The sequence below is a fragment of the Elgaria multicarinata genome, chromosome 12 (assembly GCF_023053635.1).
Source record: "Elgaria multicarinata webbii isolate HBS135686 ecotype San Diego chromosome 12, rElgMul1.1.pri, whole genome shotgun sequence".
Lineage (NCBI taxonomy): Eukaryota > Metazoa > Chordata > Lepidosauria > Squamata > Anguidae > Elgaria > Elgaria multicarinata.
The window spans coordinates 6,176,989-6,199,170 of NC_086182.1; the positions used below are offsets into that span (position 1 = coordinate 6,176,989).

General features: G+C 45.2%; 1 protein-coding gene across 1 annotated transcript in view; it reads left to right on the plus strand.

Moving 5' to 3' along the window:
• The first annotated feature begins 3,690 nt into the window (after positions 1–3,690).
• FER1L5 (fer-1 like family member 5) overlaps positions 3,691–22,182 on the plus strand; it is a 114,032-nt gene continuing 95,540 nt past the window's right edge. The window contains exons 1-10 of the mRNA XM_063139466.1: positions 3,691–3,775; positions 6,998–7,053; positions 8,861–8,952; positions 9,954–10,062; positions 14,543–14,641; positions 16,732–16,889; positions 18,442–18,454; positions 19,459–19,521; positions 21,063–21,113; positions 22,144–22,174. Of these exons, the coding sequence (XP_062995536.1) occupies positions 3,691–3,775; positions 6,998–7,053; positions 8,861–8,952; positions 9,954–10,062; positions 14,543–14,641; positions 16,732–16,889; positions 18,442–18,454; positions 19,459–19,521; positions 21,063–21,113; positions 22,144–22,174 (757 nt within the window). The remainder of the gene's footprint in view (positions 3,776–6,997; positions 7,054–8,860; positions 8,953–9,953; positions 10,063–14,542; positions 14,642–16,731; positions 16,890–18,441; positions 18,455–19,458; positions 19,522–21,062; positions 21,114–22,143; positions 22,175–22,182) is intronic.

Genomic DNA, 22,182 nt, shown 5'->3' on the forward strand with positions numbered 1-22,182 from the left:
AGATTAGGGCAGATTTCCAGCAAATATAGCATCTCTGACCAGACGCCACTAAAATGACACTCAGTAAATATCTCAGCAAAAATCTCCCCAGATCCATATTATTTGTCTCCCTCTTTTGCATACAGATTTGTAAATCATTTGCAGACATTGCATTCATATCATTCCTTTGACTTTAATGTCCATGGCAAAGGACCTTAGCATTAGCACCTTTCACGGCCATGCAGAATGGTATTCCTTTGACACCGGTGTGATACCAAGAGCTGTGTGCTAAGGGTGCTATTCATATTTATGCTTTAGGGTGGATTCCTGCACTGAGCAGGGGGTTGGACTCGATGGCCTTGTAGGCCCCTTCCAACTCTGCTATTCTAGGATTCTATATTCCAGCTGAGCCAAGGGGTTGCCTTTTGAAGATGTGGCCGGTTATAACTGGAGTATTTAACTTTTTAAATAACCATGCTATTTAAAAGAACAGGGTCAATGAAATAGACGTCGATTTAAATGCCATCTTTTATAATGCATTTAAAGAAATCATATCGTTCCACAGTAATTTACACTTATCAAACAAGGATTTGGCAAGAGACTGTTTGCATTGTAGAAATCATTGAGTATTCTAATTCGGTTAACAAGCAGCTAACCTGACCCTATGTCTCACCTGAAGCTGCAGCGCTATGTATACTCAGGGCCAGCCAAACAGATTTTGCTGCCTAAGGCAAAGAACAAAATGGTGCCCACTCCTCTTCCATGTATGAAATCCGACTGGACTGTTTCTTCAGCCGTGGTGATGGAACAACGTCTTCCACTTCACTGAAGGCAGCAAGTTAGCTTTGGGGGCAGAGTGCAGGCCACTTGGCACGCAGCTCTCTCCTTCAATGTTTTACTGCTGCCTCCCAGTATCTGATGCCTGAGGTGACCACTTCACTCTGCCTTATGAGTACTTACTTGAGAATAAGCCCACTTTACAAAGTGGGACTTGCTTCCAAGTAAATGTGCATGGGACCAGTTGCAGTCCAACACATCTTGAGGGCACCAGGTGGGCGAAGGCTGTCCTAGCATAGGGTTGGGTGAACTCCCCTGCATCCGCCCCATCAGACGCGCTCCCTGACACTGCCATCCAGCCCGGCTCTTAGGCTTGGCTTGGTTTGATAAGCGCTCAGGAGCCATCCACCCCCACTGCCAAAATTGCACATTCCCCATCCCCTGCTGCATCAGTGGGGTCTTCTTTACGGCCACCATTAACCCAGCGGAGGGAAGTGCACAGTTTCTGGAGCCTCCACTGTGCGCACAATGCAGGCTCCGGAAATTGCACACTTCTACCCGCTTGGTTAATGGCAGCCGTAAAGAGTAAAGGCATGAACTTGTTAGAACCACATTGTAGGAATGTCTATGTAAGGATAGATAGATCCCTCAATCTCAGGCATGCTGTGAATATCAGTTTTTTGAGGGCAAGCTCATTCCATCCCATTTCCCACAAACTTGTGATTTTTTTATAAACATACACATTTTTCATAATGAATACATTAATGTACACATATTTGTATGCATTTTTGGACACATGCAGACGATGACTGTTGTTGAACACTATTTTCTTCTTTGCTTGCATGAGGGTCCATGTTTGGAACTGGGAGGTCTGACTTAGGTTAAAAACGTGATGGAGTGGACTTCTCACACATATTCTATGTAAATATCTAAATGCAATTTTAGATCTACCAGGAAGATCTCCTACATAATGCCCATTGTAATAACTACTCTTATCTTGCACATTCTCATTAATTTCAGCGGGATTTGTGTAACATAACGTTGTGGTGGGTTGTGCATTTACTGCATGACAATAGAAATACAACACAGGCTGTGGTCTGGGGGAGAAATAATTGGGGGGAAATGCTTCATCATACTTGCTTTTCAAAAAATATGGAAACTAGATTGGTTAGAATAAGTAACAGAGAAATTCTAGAGAAACTTAAGATGAATCGGTCATGTTTCACTATTGGGAAACTGAGTAATATTTCAATTACAGATTGTGGGATGAATTCCTTGGATAATTCTTACTTTTACATCAAGCACCAAAGATCAGAAAAAAATACCATGGCACAGTAGACTGAGATTAAGTCTTATAGCTCCATCCTATAATGTCTACTCTGAAGTAAATACCATTGAGTTCAACGAGGCTTACTCCCAGGTAAGAAGGTCTGGAGGTAGGCTGAAGGAGAGTTTTGCCCTACTCAAATATACCTTTCTCTGCTGACATGCACTAACTTTTTTGTGGAGTGCGGGATGTGCAGGTGGTTCCTGGCCTGGAAGAGATAGCAGACGGGCGCTGTGAGGCTGTGGCCATCTCCCTAACAAAATTTTTCGCAAGTGTACATTTGTATTAAAAATCTATATAGTTTTTTTAAAAAAACGTTTAATGCTTGTAGCTCCCACCCACCCACCGAACAATCTTAGAATTTGCAAGTAGGGGGAAGTTCGTTATTAGAGATGCTTAATGCCTCCACTCACAGGACTACAATTCCCATGGTTTCTTGATAAGAAAACATGACTAGTTTTAAGCATAGAAAATTGTCCAAACTCTCTTGCTTGGTTGCCATAGCAGTATCTAAGTAGTAGTAAAACATCTTGTGACCGTACAGAAAAAGAGCAGGTCTTTTAATAGACCACATAGCTTCTGGACACTGTGATTTAGTTCTCTAATGCTCCTTTTTAAAGAGAAAGCACAACCCTTTCACATTATCCTGGTTGTGCTTTTTATATTGTATTTTTAGATTGTTGGTTGTTTTTATGCTCTTTATGATTTTAATTTTTGTGAACTGCCCAGAGAGCTTCGGTTATTGGGCGGTATAAAAATGTAATAAATAAATAAATAAATTGATACAATTAAAAGTATAGGAGTTAAATCCCTGAATACCTTCATAGCAGGGTGGCCAGGTGAAAAAGAGGACAAGCCTTTTGCACCTCTAATACTTGTGTGGAAGAGGAAAGTTAGGGTGACCATATGAAAAGGAGGACAGGGCTCCTGTATCTTTTAACAGTTGTACGGAAAACAGAATTTCAGCAGGTACCTCTTAACCAGGTACAAAAGAGGGCAGGACTCCTGCAGCTTTCACTGTTGTGGTGAAGAGGGAATTTCACCCAGTGCTGCGTGCATACAAATGACACCTGCTGTAATTCCTTTTTCTATACAACTCTTAAAGATACAGTAGCTCTGTCCTCCTTTTCGCATGGTCACTTCCTTCTTCAGCAGGAAGAAGGAAGTTCAGCAGGTGTGGCTTGCACAACATACTTTACCTGCTGAAATTCCCTTTCCCACACAACTGTTAAAGGTACAGAAGGGTTGTCCTCTTTTACCTCTGGCCACCTCGTTCATAGACTGGCCATGAACACACATTTCTTGCTTTCCTATTGTGACATCACTTCTCAGAAGTTTTGCTTCCTTTTTTTCTTCTTTATGATGTCAGCCAACCTTAGTTCTACTTACTGGATCTCGAAGATGTCACATTCCCTTTGAATGGAGAATTCTGAAAAAAAAACTCCAAGGGGGTTTAGGAATTGACCGCTAGGACAAAGACAGAGAAGAAGGCCAGACTAAAGGAAGTTTAAGGAACTGAGGGGATCCTTGGCAGAAGAGCTGGGTTCATACAACCAGTTCGTTCAGAAATACAGTTTGGAGAGAAAAGCAGCAAAGGGGAGGCCAAGATGTTGCGGGTCGTTATCCTGTCAGCTCACATACCCCCAGAAAAAGCAGATAAGCCTGACACGTATGTGATCGGCACCTTCAGAGGTAAAGCTGTCATGCAGTTCCATCTCCTTTGGGATAATAAAACAAGCTTCTTGTCAAGCTGCAGGAGCTCTGCCCTCTTTTAAATCTGGTCACTCTAGTATAGCTCCTGTACTTTAACTGTTGTGATGAAGAGAAAATTTCACCAGGTTCTCCATATATACAAAGGACACCCGCTGAAATTCCCTTTTCTATGCAACTGTTAAAAATGCAGGAGCCCTGTCCTCCTTTTTATATGGTCACCCTACATTAGAGGAAGAATTCGGCTTGCTAAGAATCTCAGCTTCCTTTCAGCAACATTTCTAGCTGTTATGGCTGCCCTGAAAAGCTGGAAAGTGTAGGGAGAATGTTGGGGGAGGGGGGATTACAGAACCCAAAATGGGAGAGGGGATTGAAATTTTAGGCAGTAAAAAAGTAGCGGCTTCAGGGTCCTCAATACGTCCTCCCCCACTCTTTCTGGTCCCCCACTCTCTCTGCATTCCGCCCACCCACGGAATCAGAATTTTTTTGTTCCCAAATTTGCAAAAATTTGCGTTTTTGTATAAGCAGGTTTGTGCAAATTTGCACCTGCAAAAATCCACAAATCTGCCAAAAATGCACAAATTCCCCCCAAATGCTCATTTTCATGCTTTGGCCTTTGGGGTAAATGTGCATATTTGGCTGGGATGTGTGCATGTTTTTCTATGATGAAATTTGCACAAAGTTCCCGAAGATTAAAACACAGTTCCACAAAACGGTAGAATCCACCTGACAGGAGCAAAGCTGGTCAGCTGCAGAATCCATGGATCAGATTCATAAAAATCCAAACTCATTTGGTTCTGTTGCAGGTTTCTCCAATATCCCTAGCTTCAGAGGTTCACCCCATTTACCTGGAAGTAGAATTTTCTTTTTCTTTTTAAAGCACAGACTGCACACATCTCTGATACTTGCTCATTAGCATGCAAATAAAGCCCCCTCCCCTTTCCAAGGACTTAACACTTCCAGATCTCCTTGGCCATTTCAGCAACCCACTTGAGGGACATTGGTGTGGTTTGTGCCATGCCACCACTCCAGGAAAACCAGCCCATAATCATTGTTACATCCTGAGACTCCCAAACTCAAGAGCAGAACTGAGCCCAACAGCCCATCAGCAGCCGAGGAAGGGGGGGTCTTCTGAAAGAACATGATAGCAGCCCCTGGTGGCTCCGATGTTAGTGGGGCGGTGAATCCACTCCGGGCTTCAGTCAGGACCAGTCAAAATGCTAAAGGAGCTACCCAAGCTGCCATTGCATGTGGCAACAGTAGCAACTGTATCGGTAGCGTGTTCCCGGTTTTGCATCGTTCTGGGGTATTGCTGTGTGGTGAGGGAAGGTGGCCGCCGCCACCACCCATACATGCACACATATATGAATGGTGAGGACAATTAGGAGAAAATTTTGCAAACTGGCCTTTTATTTCTAGAAGGTAAGAAAAGAAACATCTCAGAACTTTTCAGAGAGAGGAAAAAATGCCTTCTGTGACATTCTTGCTCAGCTCTAATTGTCCTTCTTTAGGGTTCAGCATTTTTCCTAGGGTCTTCTAAACGACTTTTCTGAGGGATGACTGTGGATACGTCTGAGCTGAAGACTCTTATAATACCTCTACTCCCCTGAAAGTTGTGTAGCAGGTGTAAATGTGTGTGTGGGGGGGAGGTATTCTTATGTATAGCTCCAGCGCAGAGGTGATGTTAGTGCGATGTCAAAGGCTGTCCTCCAATGTCCTGAAAGTCTTCTTCCTCCTAAAAGTTACTTCCATTGTTCTGCCTCATTCTCAGGGTGTTTCATAATTTATTTTGGAGAGCTTTTTGAGCTTACCTAGGGTAGGGCATGTCTAGGCCAGTCGTTATCCCGGGGATCATCCCTGTGCGTACAGATGATGCACAGGAGATCCCGGGAGCAGGGAGGGATGATCCCTCCATTTCCCTGGGATATTGGTAGGCCCTTTTAGCCTGATTCTTCCTGCGGTCTCGGGATCATCCCAAGACCATGGGAAGTGTGTCCGCGAGTAAATGCAAGGAGGCGGGAACCAGACACAGGTCATGGAGCTCTTCGGGCGCTCCGTGCCCATCGGGAGGGAGAGAGAGTGGGTGGGGTTTTTTTTAAAAAAAACCCACCTCGCTTTTAGTTGGAGCGCACGTGCGCTCATTGTTCCGTAAAAAAGAAAAAGAAAGAAAGATAATGGGAGGGGCGACATCCCTCCTTCCTCCCAGGATGTCGCGCGCGCGTCTGGACAAAGGGGAGGATCTGGCGAGCAGAATATCGCGATCCTCCCCTGGTCTAGAAATGCCCCTAATCGCTGTGAGATGGCCGAGGGTGTTGTGTGTGTGGATGTTTTCTTTCTATTCCACATCTCTCCAGCACTCTGCAGCCTCCCAGGCTACCAGCGCTTCTTCATCTGAAAAAGCCCCCATGGGAGGAATTACCTCATGATGACTTTCTCTGGGCTTTAATTGAACTTGGGGAATCCAAGGAGGCTACAGGTTTCTTCTAGAAGGAAAGACGGTACATTCACACACGCTCCTCGGCCACTTTATAACTAAGTTAAGCAAGAGGACCCCGAACCCAACCCATAAGAACTTCTCCAAAATGTCCTTCTTCTGTAGAATTTCTTTTAAAAAGTAATTTCTTTTCTATCAAACGGAATGGGAACGATTGAAAAAGTGTGGGAGAAATTTTCCTCACAGCACTATATGCCACTACCTGATGGCTCTCTGGGTCTCTGCTTGTCAAGCGAGTAAGGGGTAGCAGTGACGAAGAGGATGAGGAGCAGGAGTCAGTGGTGATGGTGGTGAGAAGGAAGGGCCACTGAGGGAAGAGGGGGGCATTGAGGGCGTCTTGCTGAAGGCCCCTCCAAAACCTGGAGTCAGGCCTGGTCAAGTGTACCAAGCCTGTCTGAATGGATTGTGAAGCAGAAGGAAGGAACCGTATGCTGGTGTTGATTCATAAGGTGTGGCATAGTGGCTAATGCATTGGACTGGGAGTTGGGAGATCTGGGTTCTAGTCCCCACTCGGCCATGGAAAGCCAATGGGTGACTTTGGGCCAGTCACAGACTCTCAGCCCAACCTACCTCACAGGGTTGTTGTTGTGAGGATTGAAATGGAGAGGTGGAGGATTATGTACGTAGCGTTGGGTTCCTTGGAGGAAAAAAAGGTGGGATATAAAGGCAATAATAAATAATAAATAAATAAGGCATTTTATTCCTCTTAGATATTGAAAGGAGCACAAGAATTGTGCAGAAGGAACAAGATCCCGTCTGGAATGAGGTAAAGTTCTTTGTTCTGGTGATGGCCTTAGTCATTTATTGTAGGAACTCACAGGAACAAAATAAAACAATCAACCACTAATAGCGCATCCATTTTAAAAAATTTTTATAGATTTAAAATTTAAAAAAATTCTAAAACAAATCAAAAAATTTAACATTATATATAAACGTTTTTAAACATATTCACGTATAAACAAGTTTTAAAATGTGAAATGTTTCGCTATAAAACACTGGCTTCAGTCACAAACAAGGATGGGATTAAACAAGCCTTGATGTTTATTCCTGCGGCTTGATTGGTTTGTTGTTAATCCTGGTTCCCTCATTGAGTTTTGGCCCGTTTCTGATTGGTTCTGGCTCCACAGCTTATAAGTGCTTGTTTTAGCAGACTCCTGTTTGTTACTGAGGCTGGTGTTTTATTCCAAAACGTTTTACATTTTAAAATCTGTTTATATATGTAGCTGTTTAGAAATTGTAGAACTGTTTAAAAAAAAAAATTACATTTTAAATTTTTAGATTAATTTTTTGTTTAGAATTTTAAAATGTTTAAATCTATAGAAATAGTTTGAACATATGACAGGAAAAACCTGGATTTGTCAGGATTTTTTGGTAACAAGGGGAATTCGAAGAAATAGCTGGATTTTTCCCATCTTCCCCAGCCAAAGGGCAGCTCTACTTTAATGGGAATTAACAAAAATGCTTATAACTGTCATTTTTAAAGATAAAAACATGAAACTTGGCACGATGGTAGCACTTAGGTAGGGATTTAATCATACCAAATTTGAAACAGATCTGTTCATCCATTGATTTTTAGGAATTTTTTAAAATTTGAGGTTTTAAAATTATTATTTCTAAAACCGACTTTTTTAAATGACCACCCAGAGAGCCCTGGCTATGGGAGCAGTATATAAGTGCAATAAATAAATAAATAAATAAAGATAAAGAGGTGAAACTTGGCACCATGATAGCTTTTAGGTAGGGCTTTAACCATACCAAATTTTATATAAATCTGTTCATCCATTGATTTTTACATTTTTTTAAAAAATTGAGGTTTTAAAATTATTTTTAAATGTTATTTTTAAAGATAAAGAGAAGAAACTTGGCACCATGATTGCTCTTAAGAATGACTTCAGCTATGCCAAGTTTGAAAAAGTTCTGTTCATCCATTGAGTTTTAGGGTTTTTTAAAAATTTGAGATTTTAACATTATTATTATTATTATTATTATTATTTAAAAATGACATTTTAAAAGGTAAAGAGCTGAAAGTTGCACCATGATAGCTCTTAAGGAGAGATTTAGCCATGCCAAGTTTGAATCAGATCCGTTCATCCATTGATTTTTTAGGATTTTTTTAAAAAGTTGTTCTTTATTTCAGTGATTTTAACATTAAGATGTTATGTAGAACAGATTTGTCGCAAATGTGTGCTGTAAAATCAGACATGTGACCAAGGCTATGTTCAGGTTGGCACACCGCCTTGGTGCTGGACACTCCCCCTTGGGGGTCGACCATGTTGTCCTCCTTTTTGGTTTCCAAAATATGGTCACCCTAATAGAAATTTATGAACTGGATGCACTATTAGAGGTCAATTGTTTTGTCTGGAGTGCTGTACCATGCGTAGCGCAGTGCCTGCATAGTGATTGATTAACAAAATGTTAACAAGGCACCTCCAAGAAGCAAAACCAGGGATAAAATAGGACTATTTTTGCTCAGGGATCACTTCTAAAAAATGGGGGCCATTGGAGTGTATTGTTAAATCCACTTTGTGTTGGCTGCTCACTTTTCTTTTCCTTTTCTGTTTTTAACTCCACAGACCCTGGTGTGGTACTTGGATGCCGAGCTTCTGGACAGCAATTCTTTTGCAATGGTCCATCTCCGTGACTGGAGCACCAAAGCTGAGGACAGGTGAATTGCCAAAAGAAAGCCTAAATGAAGCATCCTGGGGCCTTCTTTCGTGGAGGGGGGGCATTTTTCATGTTCTTCATTTTAAAACATTTTGGGAGTATGTAGTAGTTTGTTTGTTTTTAAATATGCTTATTTTCTGAGTCATGTTATTTATTTATTCCACTATTGTAGGTCCACTTTACACATTTGACAGAACCAGATGGTAAACCATATCCATGAATATGACACTAAGCCTGCCTTTCCAATCTGGTGCCGTTCGGACGCGTTGGGCTACAAATCCCAGCATCCCCCAGCCAGAATGGAATTGAAGCAGTGGAGGTTGGTGGCTCCAATGTCAGTGGGACGGTGAATCTGCTCCGGGTTTCAGTCACAACCAGTCTGAACCCCAAAGGAGCTATCCAAGGTGGTTCTGACTGAAACCTGGAGCAGATTCACTGCCCCACTACACTTTAGAGAGCTCCTTTAGGGTTCTGCGGAGTTCTGACTGAAACCCGGAGCGGATTCACTGCCCTACTGCTTCATGAAATGAATTACTTGCATCCTGGGAACCCGTTTGTTCTCCTCCTTTTGCTTTTAGTTTCCCATGACCACCATGCAAATAGCAGCAGTCAGGGTCCCCGTGCAGCAGCTAGTTAAGGTTTTCAGAAAGATACACACAGCATTTGAACCCCATGTCTTATGTCTCGTACACTACGGCCCTCTGACACACCACTAAGTTCAGCATTTGAGGGGGCGGGGAATGATGCACCATCAGCCATTGAATAGCTGAGTCTGTTATCTTTTTCCTGATGTGCAATGGGGATGGGGAAAATAATTAACTAGCAGGACCGTCCACACGTTAGGAAGCATCTACCTCTTTGTGCAGGGCTAGGGGCTGTGTTGTGGGAATCGTGGTTCCTGTATGCGTCCTCCTAGCATCGCATGGCCCTCTGCAACAGCTACCAATGACACCCCTGACCTCAGAGCTCCTTGTTCATCTCCCCATTTCTCCCCTCCTCCAGGAATTATGGCTTTGCCAACATAGCCCTGGCAGGAGCTGCTGAGAAAACTAGAGTTATGATCACCATGAAGGACCAGATTCTGCGGGATGACAAAATGAAGCCAACAGGGGTAAGCGAGGGAGGGGCATTCTTTCTGTAAACCGTGATGGCATCTGGGTGTCTGTTAGTGATATACATTGGAAGGCCACATAACCAGTGGGGGCTGGGGGATCTGATGCCAATGGGGCGGTGAAGCCACTCTGGGTTTCAGTCAGAACTCTAAAGGAGCTCTCCAAGGGGCAGTGAATTGCTTCTTTAGCATTCCGACTGGTTCTAACAGAAACCCAGAGCAGATTCACGGCTCCACTGGCATCAGAGCCACCAGCCTCTGGTAGAGCTGTTAGATTGAGTGGTAGTTTTTACATATATATATATATATATATATATATATATTGCTTGTTAGCCAACTAGGCCATTCGCAAACAAATAAAATAGTAGCAAAATAACATATTAACATAATAGCATGTCCATACACCATCTCACCACAACCAGAAGAATAATACAAGATAATAATATAAAACTGATAGTAGGCTCAATTGCAGTACCAGTACTGGCCCGCATGTAATCTCAGATTAGCAAAATTTGATCCTATATGGCAAACAAAAGCTTCCGTACCTCCAGCGCCCGCTGTACAAATTTTGCAGTCCTGAACGATATATAATGATCAGAGCCTAACAATAATATCTGAGTTACATTTTTAGGTGACATGTGGTTGAACCCGGGAATCAGGGGCACAAGGTATTGCTTCCTCAGCTCAACATACACTGGACACTCAACTAGAAAGTGTGTCATGTCCTCAGTTTTGGGGCAGCCGGCTGAGCAGTCAGCTTTAGCGCATGGATGGGTCCTGTAACGCGCTTTCACCTCCATTAACTGGAGTGAATTTAACCTGCACCGGGTAAATAACCATCTCAACTCATGTGAAGTAACAGAAGTTAAGTATGAAGGAGCTTTTCCCGGGGCAGTAATTATACTTTTGTATATCGTATTTGAATGGCTCGCTTTGATGACAGCCAATGATGACTGTATTTCACAATCATACAGTCTTCTTGAGATCTCCTCTTTAGCCCCATCAAATCCTCTTGTGAGGAGATAAACTTGTGAGCAGCCCAATTTGGATACAGAATGGCTCATCTTTTCTGCCCATGAATCTTTCCCCATATCCTCATGTGTGGCCATAACCAGTGGAGAAACCAACTGGAACAGTATCTTTAGCCAGAAGGAGATTGCTGCTTTTAGAGCTAATGTTTGAATTGAGTGACACGCTGATTCCAGCCGGACAATACCTTTGGATGTTGATACACAACAAATAAGGCCTGAAGCAGTTTATTTGAACTCTAAAACTAATCACGTAAGGCTCCAGTCAAACACACACAGCTTAAAAGCACAGACAATATTAAACAGTCAACCTAGAAGAAATGAAGAACCAACTCACATTCCATAGACAGAAAATTCTCATCTGGTTGCCTGGAGAAACTTCTTACTTGGCATAACTGAGTAGCTATTTAGAATGCTGAGTAAAGGAGCTGGGTTGTTTTTTTAAGGAAGGCCGAAAATTCAAAAATGGGACCAGAAATATTTCAGGGTGCCTTGTATCTGCATTACACACACTAGCGGCTGTAGTTCCTCTAGGATTGCCAACTTCCTTCTCAGCCCCATCTCCTGTGCTTTTAATGGTGGCTTGATCACCAAATATTAAAAGGTGGTTATTTTTATTTCCACACTGTAAAAAGCTGTGCCTGTGGATTTCTGCAGATGAAGCCGTTGTTCAAGGCATGTGGTGAACAGGCCAGGCTGCGTTTTTGTTTTATTGGTCAGTTGGCAACCCTACCTTCCCCAACCTGTACACCTTTTGATGTGCTGGAAGGCAACTCCTATCAGCCCCAGCCAGTGTGGCTAGTGGCCAGGGGCAATGGGAGTTGTAGTCCAGCATAGCTGAATGGCACCAGGTTAGAGGGAAATGGGATAAGGATGATCTTTTGCTTTTAGCCCACCTATTGTTTTCACCTGTGTGCAAACTGATAAACGTTCACGTGACCCTCCTGTTTCAGTGCACCATGACTGTGAAGATTTCTTTCTCGCCTCTGGAACCTCAGCCGATTCTGCATGCAAGGAAGTATGATTTTAAGAAACTGAGTAAGTGTCGCGTACTGCTGGGGGCTGATGACCCCTTGTGGGTTTCCAGCCCAGAAGAGCTAAGACTCGAGGAGTAGGGCACGAGCATTAGAGCAGGGACTGCTGCCTCCTCGAACACTTGCAGGCAGGATGGAGGTGGCCAGGTGTGTGCTTCCTTCAGCCTCCATTGCCTCCTCCTTCCTTGAAGCCAAGTATCCAGAAAAACTCCCTGGGGAAAAGGGAGGTGGTGGGTGCTCTCGGTCCATGCGGGCTCTTTCCATACTTGGGCTGGTCCTGGTCCTCTCAGTATCAGCATCCCTGGAGGGAAAATGATGTTATTCACATCAGTTATTTCTGCAGAGATGCACGTCCCCTCGTCGTCCCAGGTTCTGCCCTCCTCTCTTCCCTGAGAGGGGCTGAGGAGGGTCTCCTCCATGTCTCTTCATTTGGAGACGTATAATTGGGGATGCTCAGGGGAGCCCTTGGGCAGGTGGCTGATGTGGCTCAGTGGAGGCTGGTGGCTCTGATGTCAGTGGGGCAGTGAATCTGCTCTGGGTTTCAGTCAGAACTCTAAAGGAGATATCCAAGGTACTTTGCACCTTGGATAGCTCTTTATTTATTTATTTACTTATTTATTTCATTCTTATACCGCCCAACAGCCGAAGCTCTCTGGGCGGTTCACAAAAATTAAAACCACGAGGACATAATAAAATAACCAACCATCTAAAAACCCAAATACAAAATACAATATAAAAAGCACAATATTAAAAAGCACAATCAGAGCTTTAGAGCTCTGATGGGTTCTGACTAGAAACCCAGAGTGGATTCATCACCTTACTGATGTCAGAACCACCAGCCTCCACTGATGTAGCTTTCACCCTGCTTGTTTCCCCAAGTTTTTGGCAGCTGTGTTTTAACTTCCAGTGTTCTGACTGGGTGTAGTGGCTTTACTTTACGCTCTTTAGGTTTTAGCTGCCTACACACACACACACACACACACACACATATGAAAATCAATCCATTTATGTCATATAACTGAATGTTGTTGGTGGGCTGGAGGGCCTGCAGAACCCCTGAGAGAACAATGTGGCAGCATGTAGCCTTGCTCTCCCCCGCCCCCCCCGCCCCCAAAATACCCACAAAACGGCACCTGCAGTCTCCATGATCTCCTGCTAGGGTTGTCAACTTTTTCACTGACTCTTGCTCCTCTGCCTTTTTATACCGCAAAGGAGCAGGAGTCAATGAAAAAGTTGACAACCCTAGCAGGAGATCATGGAGACTGCAGGTGCTGTGCTTATTAGCAAGTGATGCTTATTCTCACGCTTTGGGAAAATATCCCCTGCTGACTTCTTCAGATCAGATGCCAAAGGGCTTGAGCTGGGAGCCCTGTACATGAGATAACCTTCCTTCCTTCCTGTGCCGCTAGGGCAGTGGTTCTCAACCTTCCTAATGCCACAACCCTTTAATACAGTTCCTCATGTTGTGGCGACCCCCAACCATAAAATTATTTTCGTTCTTCTCTACACGATCCATTGTCATGGGATGGTTTGCTAATGAAAATAATACATAACAATAGCTTTAATAATACAAAAGATGATACATGACACAGTTCAGTCAATACAGTTTCCTAAACAATCGGAAATATGTGTTTTCCGATGGTCTTAGGCGACCCCTGTGAAAGGGTCATTCGACCCCCAAAGGGGTCCCGACCCACAGGTTGAGAACCGCTGCGCTAGGGCATATGGCCCAAAGTGAGGATCATAGGCCTTTTGAGCTAGGACACTCATCCGCCTGCCCCAAAACTACCTGGTGATATGCGGACCAATCTGGTGTCACTGAATCTGCTACTTTTTCCTGTTAGAACATCTTGTAGTTGAAGGCAGCCACCTTCTCTCTCGGCCACTAGACTACCCATCGTCCGTTCTTCTCCCAGTCCAAGGTTCTTAACAAACTGCTGTTGCAAGCACAGGAGCAAGCCGACCATTTTTTTTCTGGTCATTTGGCAAACCTGAAACCTTTATGGAACAGCATGGTGCGCGACTGCACTGCAAAAGCACCTACGGTGCCCTTACCCCTGAGTATTTCAAAGGCATATTTCTACTGAAAGGTTCCCAGGAGGAAAGATTTTAAGAACATCAGAAGAGCCCTGATGCTGGATCAGACCGAGGGTCCAACTAGTCCAGCACTGTGTTCACACAGGGGCCGACCAGCCATCGGCCAGGGACCCACAAGCAGGACATGGTGCAACAGCACCCTCCCGCCCATGTTCCCCAGCAACTGGTTTTCTGTCTGCTTTTGATAAACCTTTCCATCAGTTTGGAGACACCGTACGTTACGGAGCTCTGAGCATTTAGGAAACGTGCTAGAGAAATACTCAGCGTTACAGTACTGACATTCTGTAATCCTTGCCAGTTTGCTGCCCCATGTGTGCAAAGGAGTCTGAACCAGAATGGACTGTGACAGAAAAGGATGTTGTTGACGTGCCAACACTAACAGCCAAGAAAGAGCTTACGAACAAGAAGCAACCCTTCCAGGTGATGTAGCCCAAAGCCAGAAATTAAAACTTAAGAGAGGAATTGTTGTTTGAAGTCCTTCCCCACAACTACTCCCAGAAGTCTCCCAGCCAGCATGCTAGTGCTTATCTTTAAAGGCCTAAACTGCTTGAAATCCAGTATCTGAAGGAACATTTAGTAAAGATGCTTCTTGTTAGAAAGGCAATTAGCAGAGAAAAAACAAAAAGGCAACACAGAACGAGCATTTACCAGTCCCACAGGCACATAGTCTATCTTAGGACAATAAAGGAGACCACGCCCTTCTTCAGTGAAGAAAACAGTTTTACTCACAAATGTTCTTGCATATACAATGCAGGTACAGCATAAAATTTTTCAGGGAGTTGGTTCATTCCTTTTTGTTTTCAGTGGGAAAGAGAGAGCAAATACATAAGCTCCCAGCAATGTTGTGAGTCAAAAAGAGTATGGGGAGGAGAGGAGCAAAAGAAGAAATGACAGGATAGCACATTGTAGCCTACAATGTGCTAGGGATCCTAGGGCTAGCTGCAGTCAATATTCCCTTGAACTAACCAATTGCAACACTGCTCCCTTCTAGTAACTTGCAGACAAGGTTGCAATATTCCCAACACATCTCTCCTTGTATCAGCCTGCCCTTCTCTTAAGACCATCAGGAGAGGCTCTTGTCAAAGTATTCATGATACATTATGTGGCAAACAGGGTTGTGGCACCTTATGGTAGGACCCTCTCCCCATGCAGGTGTGACTTGCTCTGGCATTATATTCTTTTCAGTACGTAAACATTTTACATCTATTTTATTTATGTTTCTGTACTGCCTATTAGTCCAAAATCTCTGGGCAGTTCACAAAATATAATAGTAATTGTAGTCCAGCGACACATCTGGAGAGTACCAGCTTGGAGAAGGCTGTTTTCACATGACAAAAAAAGGCCTTTCAGAAGGTGCTGTTTGTAGTTCCAGAGAATCCCCCATTGGCATCAATGGAGGCTTCCTTGGAGATTCAAATAGCAGCTTCAGTGTTGTCGCAACACTCTCCCATAGTGCTGTATCCCTGGATAGCTACCTGTAGCTTCTGTAGTGCCGTATTATGCAAAGCTGGTGAGTAAAGTCTGCTTGTAATTGCTGAGTGTGGATTATGTCTGTAGTTTGCATAATAAAGGTATTTGACTAGAAATAGGGCTGGGCTGCTTGACTACAAAGGAAAGAAGCACTTAGAGCACTTGACACTCACCAGGCTTCCCCACGTGGCCTCCAGAGGTGGGGCTCAGCCTCCAAACTCTAACCCCTGGAAGACTCTCCCTGGAGGACATCCCTGCTGCTCTCTCCAAACCGAGGTTGGAGATAATAGCAGGGCTGCAGACGGCAAGGACTCGGTCTGTGCTGACAGGAGTAGCTGCTCTTCCTGGAATGGGCTGGGTTGCTTCATAGAGTGTCCATTTGGGGTGCTCCAAGAGGAGCCTCTGCTTCTCCCAGCCTCAGCCATGTCCTTTTCTCCATGTTGGGAGGAGGCACAGAACTCCCTGCCTCTCCCAGCATGGAGAGAGAGAAAACAGGACGGGGCAGTGATGACAAAGGGGTGGGCTTGCGGTGGGTTTGGTAGGGGCAGTAGCCCAGCACCTCAACACAGTTCTGCACCCCTGCCGTACCCCTAACCATCCACCCACAAACCTCGGGCAACGCACCAGTCGCTCCTGAGCCACTCTGTGCAACTCATTGGCTTTGCTTGCAATAATGGAGCATCACCTAAGATACTTGCAAGTAAGGCTGAGTGAGAATGCCACTCAAAAATGCCCCACTCGCAACCCTGAATGAGAACACGAGCACGTTGCTCCCAAAAGGTTCGCAAATTCCCAAATTTGCGTTCGCGTTCACAAAATGCGCAACTTTCTCAAAACTTCCCCCAAATGTACAACTTTGGGGGGGAAATGTGCAACATTCCCCATTTGGGCGAACTGAAAAACAAATTGCAAATGAGAACAGCAGCAAGCAAGCCCAGGTTTAGGAGTTCACCCCGTGGCATTTCAGCCTGTTCAGGAGTTGCTGGTTCTCCCATCCCGACTTGCAGGACGTGACAGATACATTGTCGCTCCCCTTTCAGGTGCGAGTTGGAATCATAGAATGCCGGCAGCTGCAAGAAAACAATATCAAGCCGGTGGTGAAAGTGTCCGTCGGCGATCACGTGTTTAGGACGAGAATCAAACTGGGGAACAACCCCTTCTACAATGAGGTTGGCATTCTGTGGAATTTGGCTTTCAGGTGCCCCCCCCCCCTGGAAACATTGTACTTGGTTGGAAAGCGTCTTCCTGCCTGAGGGACAAATGGCAGACAAATGGCGGAATGGCATCAGGATCATTTGATAAGGCCTGAAGATGCTGATTTGCTAACAGAAAGAGATATTTCAGGTGGCATGTAGCTAACCCCTGTGGATTGCATACTTTGCTAGAGTGAACCGGTTGCGAGACTCTGAGGTCAAAACTAAACTAAAGCGAAATTCCCACCCATTTCTGTGCAGCAAGAAACACTGTTTGCTACCCAGGGATAGTGGCCTGATCGCTAGAGAAGTAGTAGAGAAAGTGGTGGTGGGCCATCCTGAAGGGGGACGTCACCTTCTAAGTCCCAAACCAGTAAATGGTGAAATGGATTGATTGATTACATTTCTATATGGCCCAATAGCCGAAGTTCTCTTAAATTAACTAGATCACATTTCAAGCCCTTTCTGGTCTAGTCAATTGCTGCCCAAAGAGAGAAAACTGAGGAGGACCTATCAATGTAGGCTGGTGGGTCCGATTTCAGTGGGGCTGTGAATCCATTCCAGGCTTCAGTGAGAACCGGTCAGAACTCTAAAGGAGCTATTCAAAACACTGAAACCTATACCCCAAAAATAGGTTCAGCACCTTGGAGTTCTGGCTGGCTCTTACTGAAACCCAGAATGGATTCACAGCCCCACTGAAATCAGAGCCACCAGCCTCCGCTGGGACCTATCGCACCATTGATAAGATAACATATTCTATTGTGTCAGACTGTTTGTGTGTGTCACTCAGTATTGTCGACACTGACCAGCCATGGCCCTCCAAGGTTTACAGACAGAGGTTTTTCTCAATCCTATTTATTTATTTATTTATTTATCATACTTATACCCCGCTCCTCAGCCAAAAAAGTCTCTCGGAGCGGCTTACACTTAGCAAAAAAGACAGTCCCTGCCCTCAGGCTTACAATCTAATAAAGACATGACACGCAAGGAAAAGGAGTCAAGGAGGGAGGGAGGGAGGGAGGAGAGAGAAAGAGAGAGAGAGAGAGAGAGAGAGTCCAGCAGGAGCAGGCCCCGATGTTACTTCTGCCTGCTCCTGTCCCCTCGGTCTTTCTTCTTCCCCACAGGGCCAAGATGGCAGTTTGCCCTGGGGAGGGGGGAAGAGTCCAGCAGGAGCAGGCCCCGATGTTACTTCTGCCTGCTCCTGTCCCCTCGGTCCTTCTTCTTCCCCACAGGGCCAAGATGGCAGTTTGCCCTGTGGGGGGGGGGGAAGAGTCCAGCAGGAGCAGGCCCCGATGTTACTTCTGCCTGCTCCTGTCCCCTCGGTCCTTCTTCTTCCCCACAGGGCCAAGATGGCAGTTTGCCCTGGGGGGGGGGGAAGAGTCCAGTAGGAGCAGGCCCCGATGTTACTTCTGCCTGCTCCTGTCCCCTCGGTCCTTCTTCTTCCCCACAGGGCCAAGATGGCAGTTTGCCCTGGGGGGGGGGAAGAGTCCAGCAGGAGCAGGCCCCGATGTTACTTCTGCCTGCTCCTGTCCCCTCGGTCCTTCTTCTTCCCCACAGGGCCAAGATGGCAGTGCTACCAATCCTACCTGCAGATGCCTGGGACTCAACCTGGGAACATTTGCAAGCACCACTTGCACGTTACACCTGAGCTCCATGATGCCCGTGCAGAAGTTCCCAATATTTTTTCAAAACTTCACTTGGTCAAGCAATGTGCAATTGCACCATTTAAATTGGTGCAAAAATAAATTTAACGGGGTGGGGGGAATGAGAGTTTAATGCTCATTTCTTTCATGGGGGAGGGTTGTTTTGGTTCTGGTGCTCTATTGTAAGAAGGAATGAAAAGACCGGGGGAGGGGGGGATTGATGGCCTCTCTTTCTAATTTGGTGTATTAACTTGCAACTCAACAAACGAAGGTTATCTACCCCTCTGCTGAATAGCTAAAGGGACATATTTCTATTGAGAGTTTCAGTGATATGCAAACACTGATGATACCTCAAGTAAAAATCCTTTAATTAGTTGGCAGCCTAATGAGAGTTCCACAATATTGTCTCTACTAAATTGCTCATGTAGCTGCACCCGAAACACCTTTCTAGACTCCCTTTCAGAAATGGCCCAACTCATCCCACCACCTGAGGCAGGACGTACCACCACTGCTGCCACCACCAACTTGGGCACTCTGACCACCCCTAGAACAAGGAAATGTATATGCTGTCTCCAATGATACTTTTCAATGCCTCCCTTTGAGGAAGAACCCCTCAAAGCCTGGCATTCAGGCCTGGGGACCCTCTGGAGCGCCCCCCCCCCGACCTTTCGCTTGGATGACTCTCCCAGGTTGGGCAGATGGCCGTTCTGGAGAACCTGCCTGCCTGATTTTTTTGCTTTGGAAAAGGGCTCAGATTGAGGGATGGGGGGGGGCACTGTTCTTCCTCCCGCTTGCCACTCTCCCACTGTGTAGTAGTGGCAGTATTATCTGCAGGGCTCCTCCAGGTGATGGCGGGTGGCGATTCACCACCCTTCTTGATCCACCCTGCCTCACGGCAGGGCCGGCTCTGCTCACTTTCCTTTCTCTCTAGACGTTTGTCCAGAATTTCAACGAGACACCTCTTTGGCTCTTTGACCAGTTTATTACCATACAGGTAAGCAAACAATGCCTGCTCCTTCGCCCCTTCCTTTACATCAGGATGCCGTTGTGTAACCTTGTGATTTTTCTTTTATTATTGCCTCTATATCCCACCATTTTTCCTCCAAGGAACCCAAGGCAACGTACATAATCCTCCTCCTCTCCATTTTATCCTCACAACAACAGCCCTGTGAGGTTGGCTGGACTGAGAGTCTGTGACTGACCCAAAGTCACCCAGTGGGTTTCCACAGCTGAGTGGGGACTAGAAACCAGATCTCCTGACTCCCAGCCCAACACTCTAGCCACTATGCCTCACTGGTTCTCTTGATTATCTCTTTCCACATAACAATCCAGCCAACAGCGGGTGGAAATGGAAGCAACCGAGACAGCTGGAAGGATGGTAAAGTGGGTGTAAGGATGGGAGAATCTCTCTGTTTCTTTTTTGTCTGGATCTGAATTTTTACAATTGCAACGTCTTTCTCTCCTGAATATGAACTCTGTGAATGTTGGTAAAACATTTTATAAAAACTGAACTAAAATGAAATTCCCACCCATCATCACCTGACAGATTGAATAGGTACAAGCATGGAGAGGACCATGATGTACTTGCCTGCAATACTGTTGTTAAAATTGAGGAAGATGTCAGAAAAAAGGGGTACCAACCCTAATTCAGCACTATTTATTTATTTATTTATAGTATTTTTATCCCGCACCTCAGCCAAAAGGCTCTCGGAGCGGCTTACAATGTATCAATAAAGAAGACAGTCCCTACCCTCAGGCTTACATTCTAAAAAAAGACGTGACACACAAGGAAAAGTGGATGGGGAGGGAAGAGGGAGAAAATAAAAAGAAATTAAGGAGACTGTTTAGGCTGGTGGGAAGGCCCTGCTCCGTCCTCTCATCTCCCAATGGAGGGGCAAACCAACAGCTCCTTCTTCCCCACAAGGTGAAGATGTTAGCCCTGTGGGGGGGGGGGGAGGTCCAACTGAAGCAGGCCCCGATGGTGCCTGCCTGCTCCAGTCTCCTATCAAAGTGCAACCCGAATTCAGCACTGGGGTTCAAACACAGACATTTATGAATAGAGCACTCAAAATCCTGGGCCTGGATAGATGAAAATATTGGTTTTAGTTTCTCTTAATCATTTTTTTAAAAAAATCTCAGGTTATTTTTGTCCCAAACATACACAATATTTGTGACTATGAAATGGTATTTTCACCCATCCCTACCTGGAACTGAGACCTATGGAGAATCCACCAGGCAGGGGACCAGGACCCAGGCATAGCAGCCACATGGCCTTCTGTCGATGCTGTCAAATGGTGGGCTGATGGGTTGTCCTTGGGGTGTTTTCCCTATTTGTTCTGAGTTTCGGAAACCTTTATTCCTTTTTCTCAAGGACAGGGAGGTACAAAAGGACTCAACCAACTAAAGGGAAATCAACGTGCAAAAGTTCAAATAATCCAAGAGAGAGAAAACATGGCTGAAGATCACATCCAATTAGATAGACATCGCAAATTTACGGGAGGGGAACTTCTGTATGACAATGCTTGTTTTTTATAGGTGCTGAACTCTAGAGCAATACGAGCTGATTCCATCATTGGCGTCTTCAAGGTGAGCAGCGGCTACTTTGGCTAATGCCCAGGAAGAACCAGGAGAACCAGGATAGGCATCTCCCAGCCAATAATGCTTTGGCTACTGCTGCCTACCACCATGGCCCAGAACCTACCATTGGGTCTTCTTGGGCCACTCTGTGCTGGTCCTCGAGTTGAGGGAAATAATATTTTTGAAGTTTTAATCTGTTAAGAATTTGATACTTACTTTCCCCAGTAGTAGTCAACGTCTGACAGCATTAGGGTGGCCATGTGACCTATTTTACAGAGGACAGGCCTCTATTCCAAGGGCTGCCCAACCCAAGTCTAGTTTAATGATAAATAGGGAGAGCAGGTGGGCCTCAAAGTTGCCCGTCCATTCTTAGCACCTGAACTACAGACTGAGCAGCAGGCACACAGCTCACCGGGGCCAGATCTCCACCAAGCAGGATATGACACTTTGAAAACGGTTTGAAAACTGTATCTGGAGTGTGTCCCGCGCCCAAACAGTTGTCACAACTGTTGTAAACCATTTTGAAGCAGTAGTGTAGATCCTGCCCTGGTCGCAGTCTTCCCTACTATGGTAAGGGCCTTCTCGTTGGCTGCTCCAAGGCTCTGGAACTCCCTTCCCAGGGAGGCTAGACCGGCTCCCTCTGTGCTACACTTTCAGAGGCAGGCAAAAACTGTTTTTGTCTCAGCAGGCTTTTGGAGCTACTCTGGACCTATGTTAATGTATTGGCCCACTTAGACAGCAGCATCCAACACGTCGACAGGCGGCATTTCCTATTGCCTCACACCTAATTTGCCGTAGAACAACATTGACTAACTATTGACTCAATTCATCCGGCCTGTCAGAAAACATCCCTTGAATGGGCAGGAGGAGCAGAATGCAGAAGTTGAATTCCGATTTTTAGTTTCAGTTTTTTTAAAATCAAACATCCAAATTTCACAGTTTGAAAACGCATCCGACTTCTGATGTTTTCCTGAAATGTTGTTGTGGCCGCAGGTGTTCCTCCTCGCCTTGCCAGTTACTGTGACTTCTCTCTTTGCAGATTGAGATTGGGGTTGTATATGAATCACCAGGTAAATTC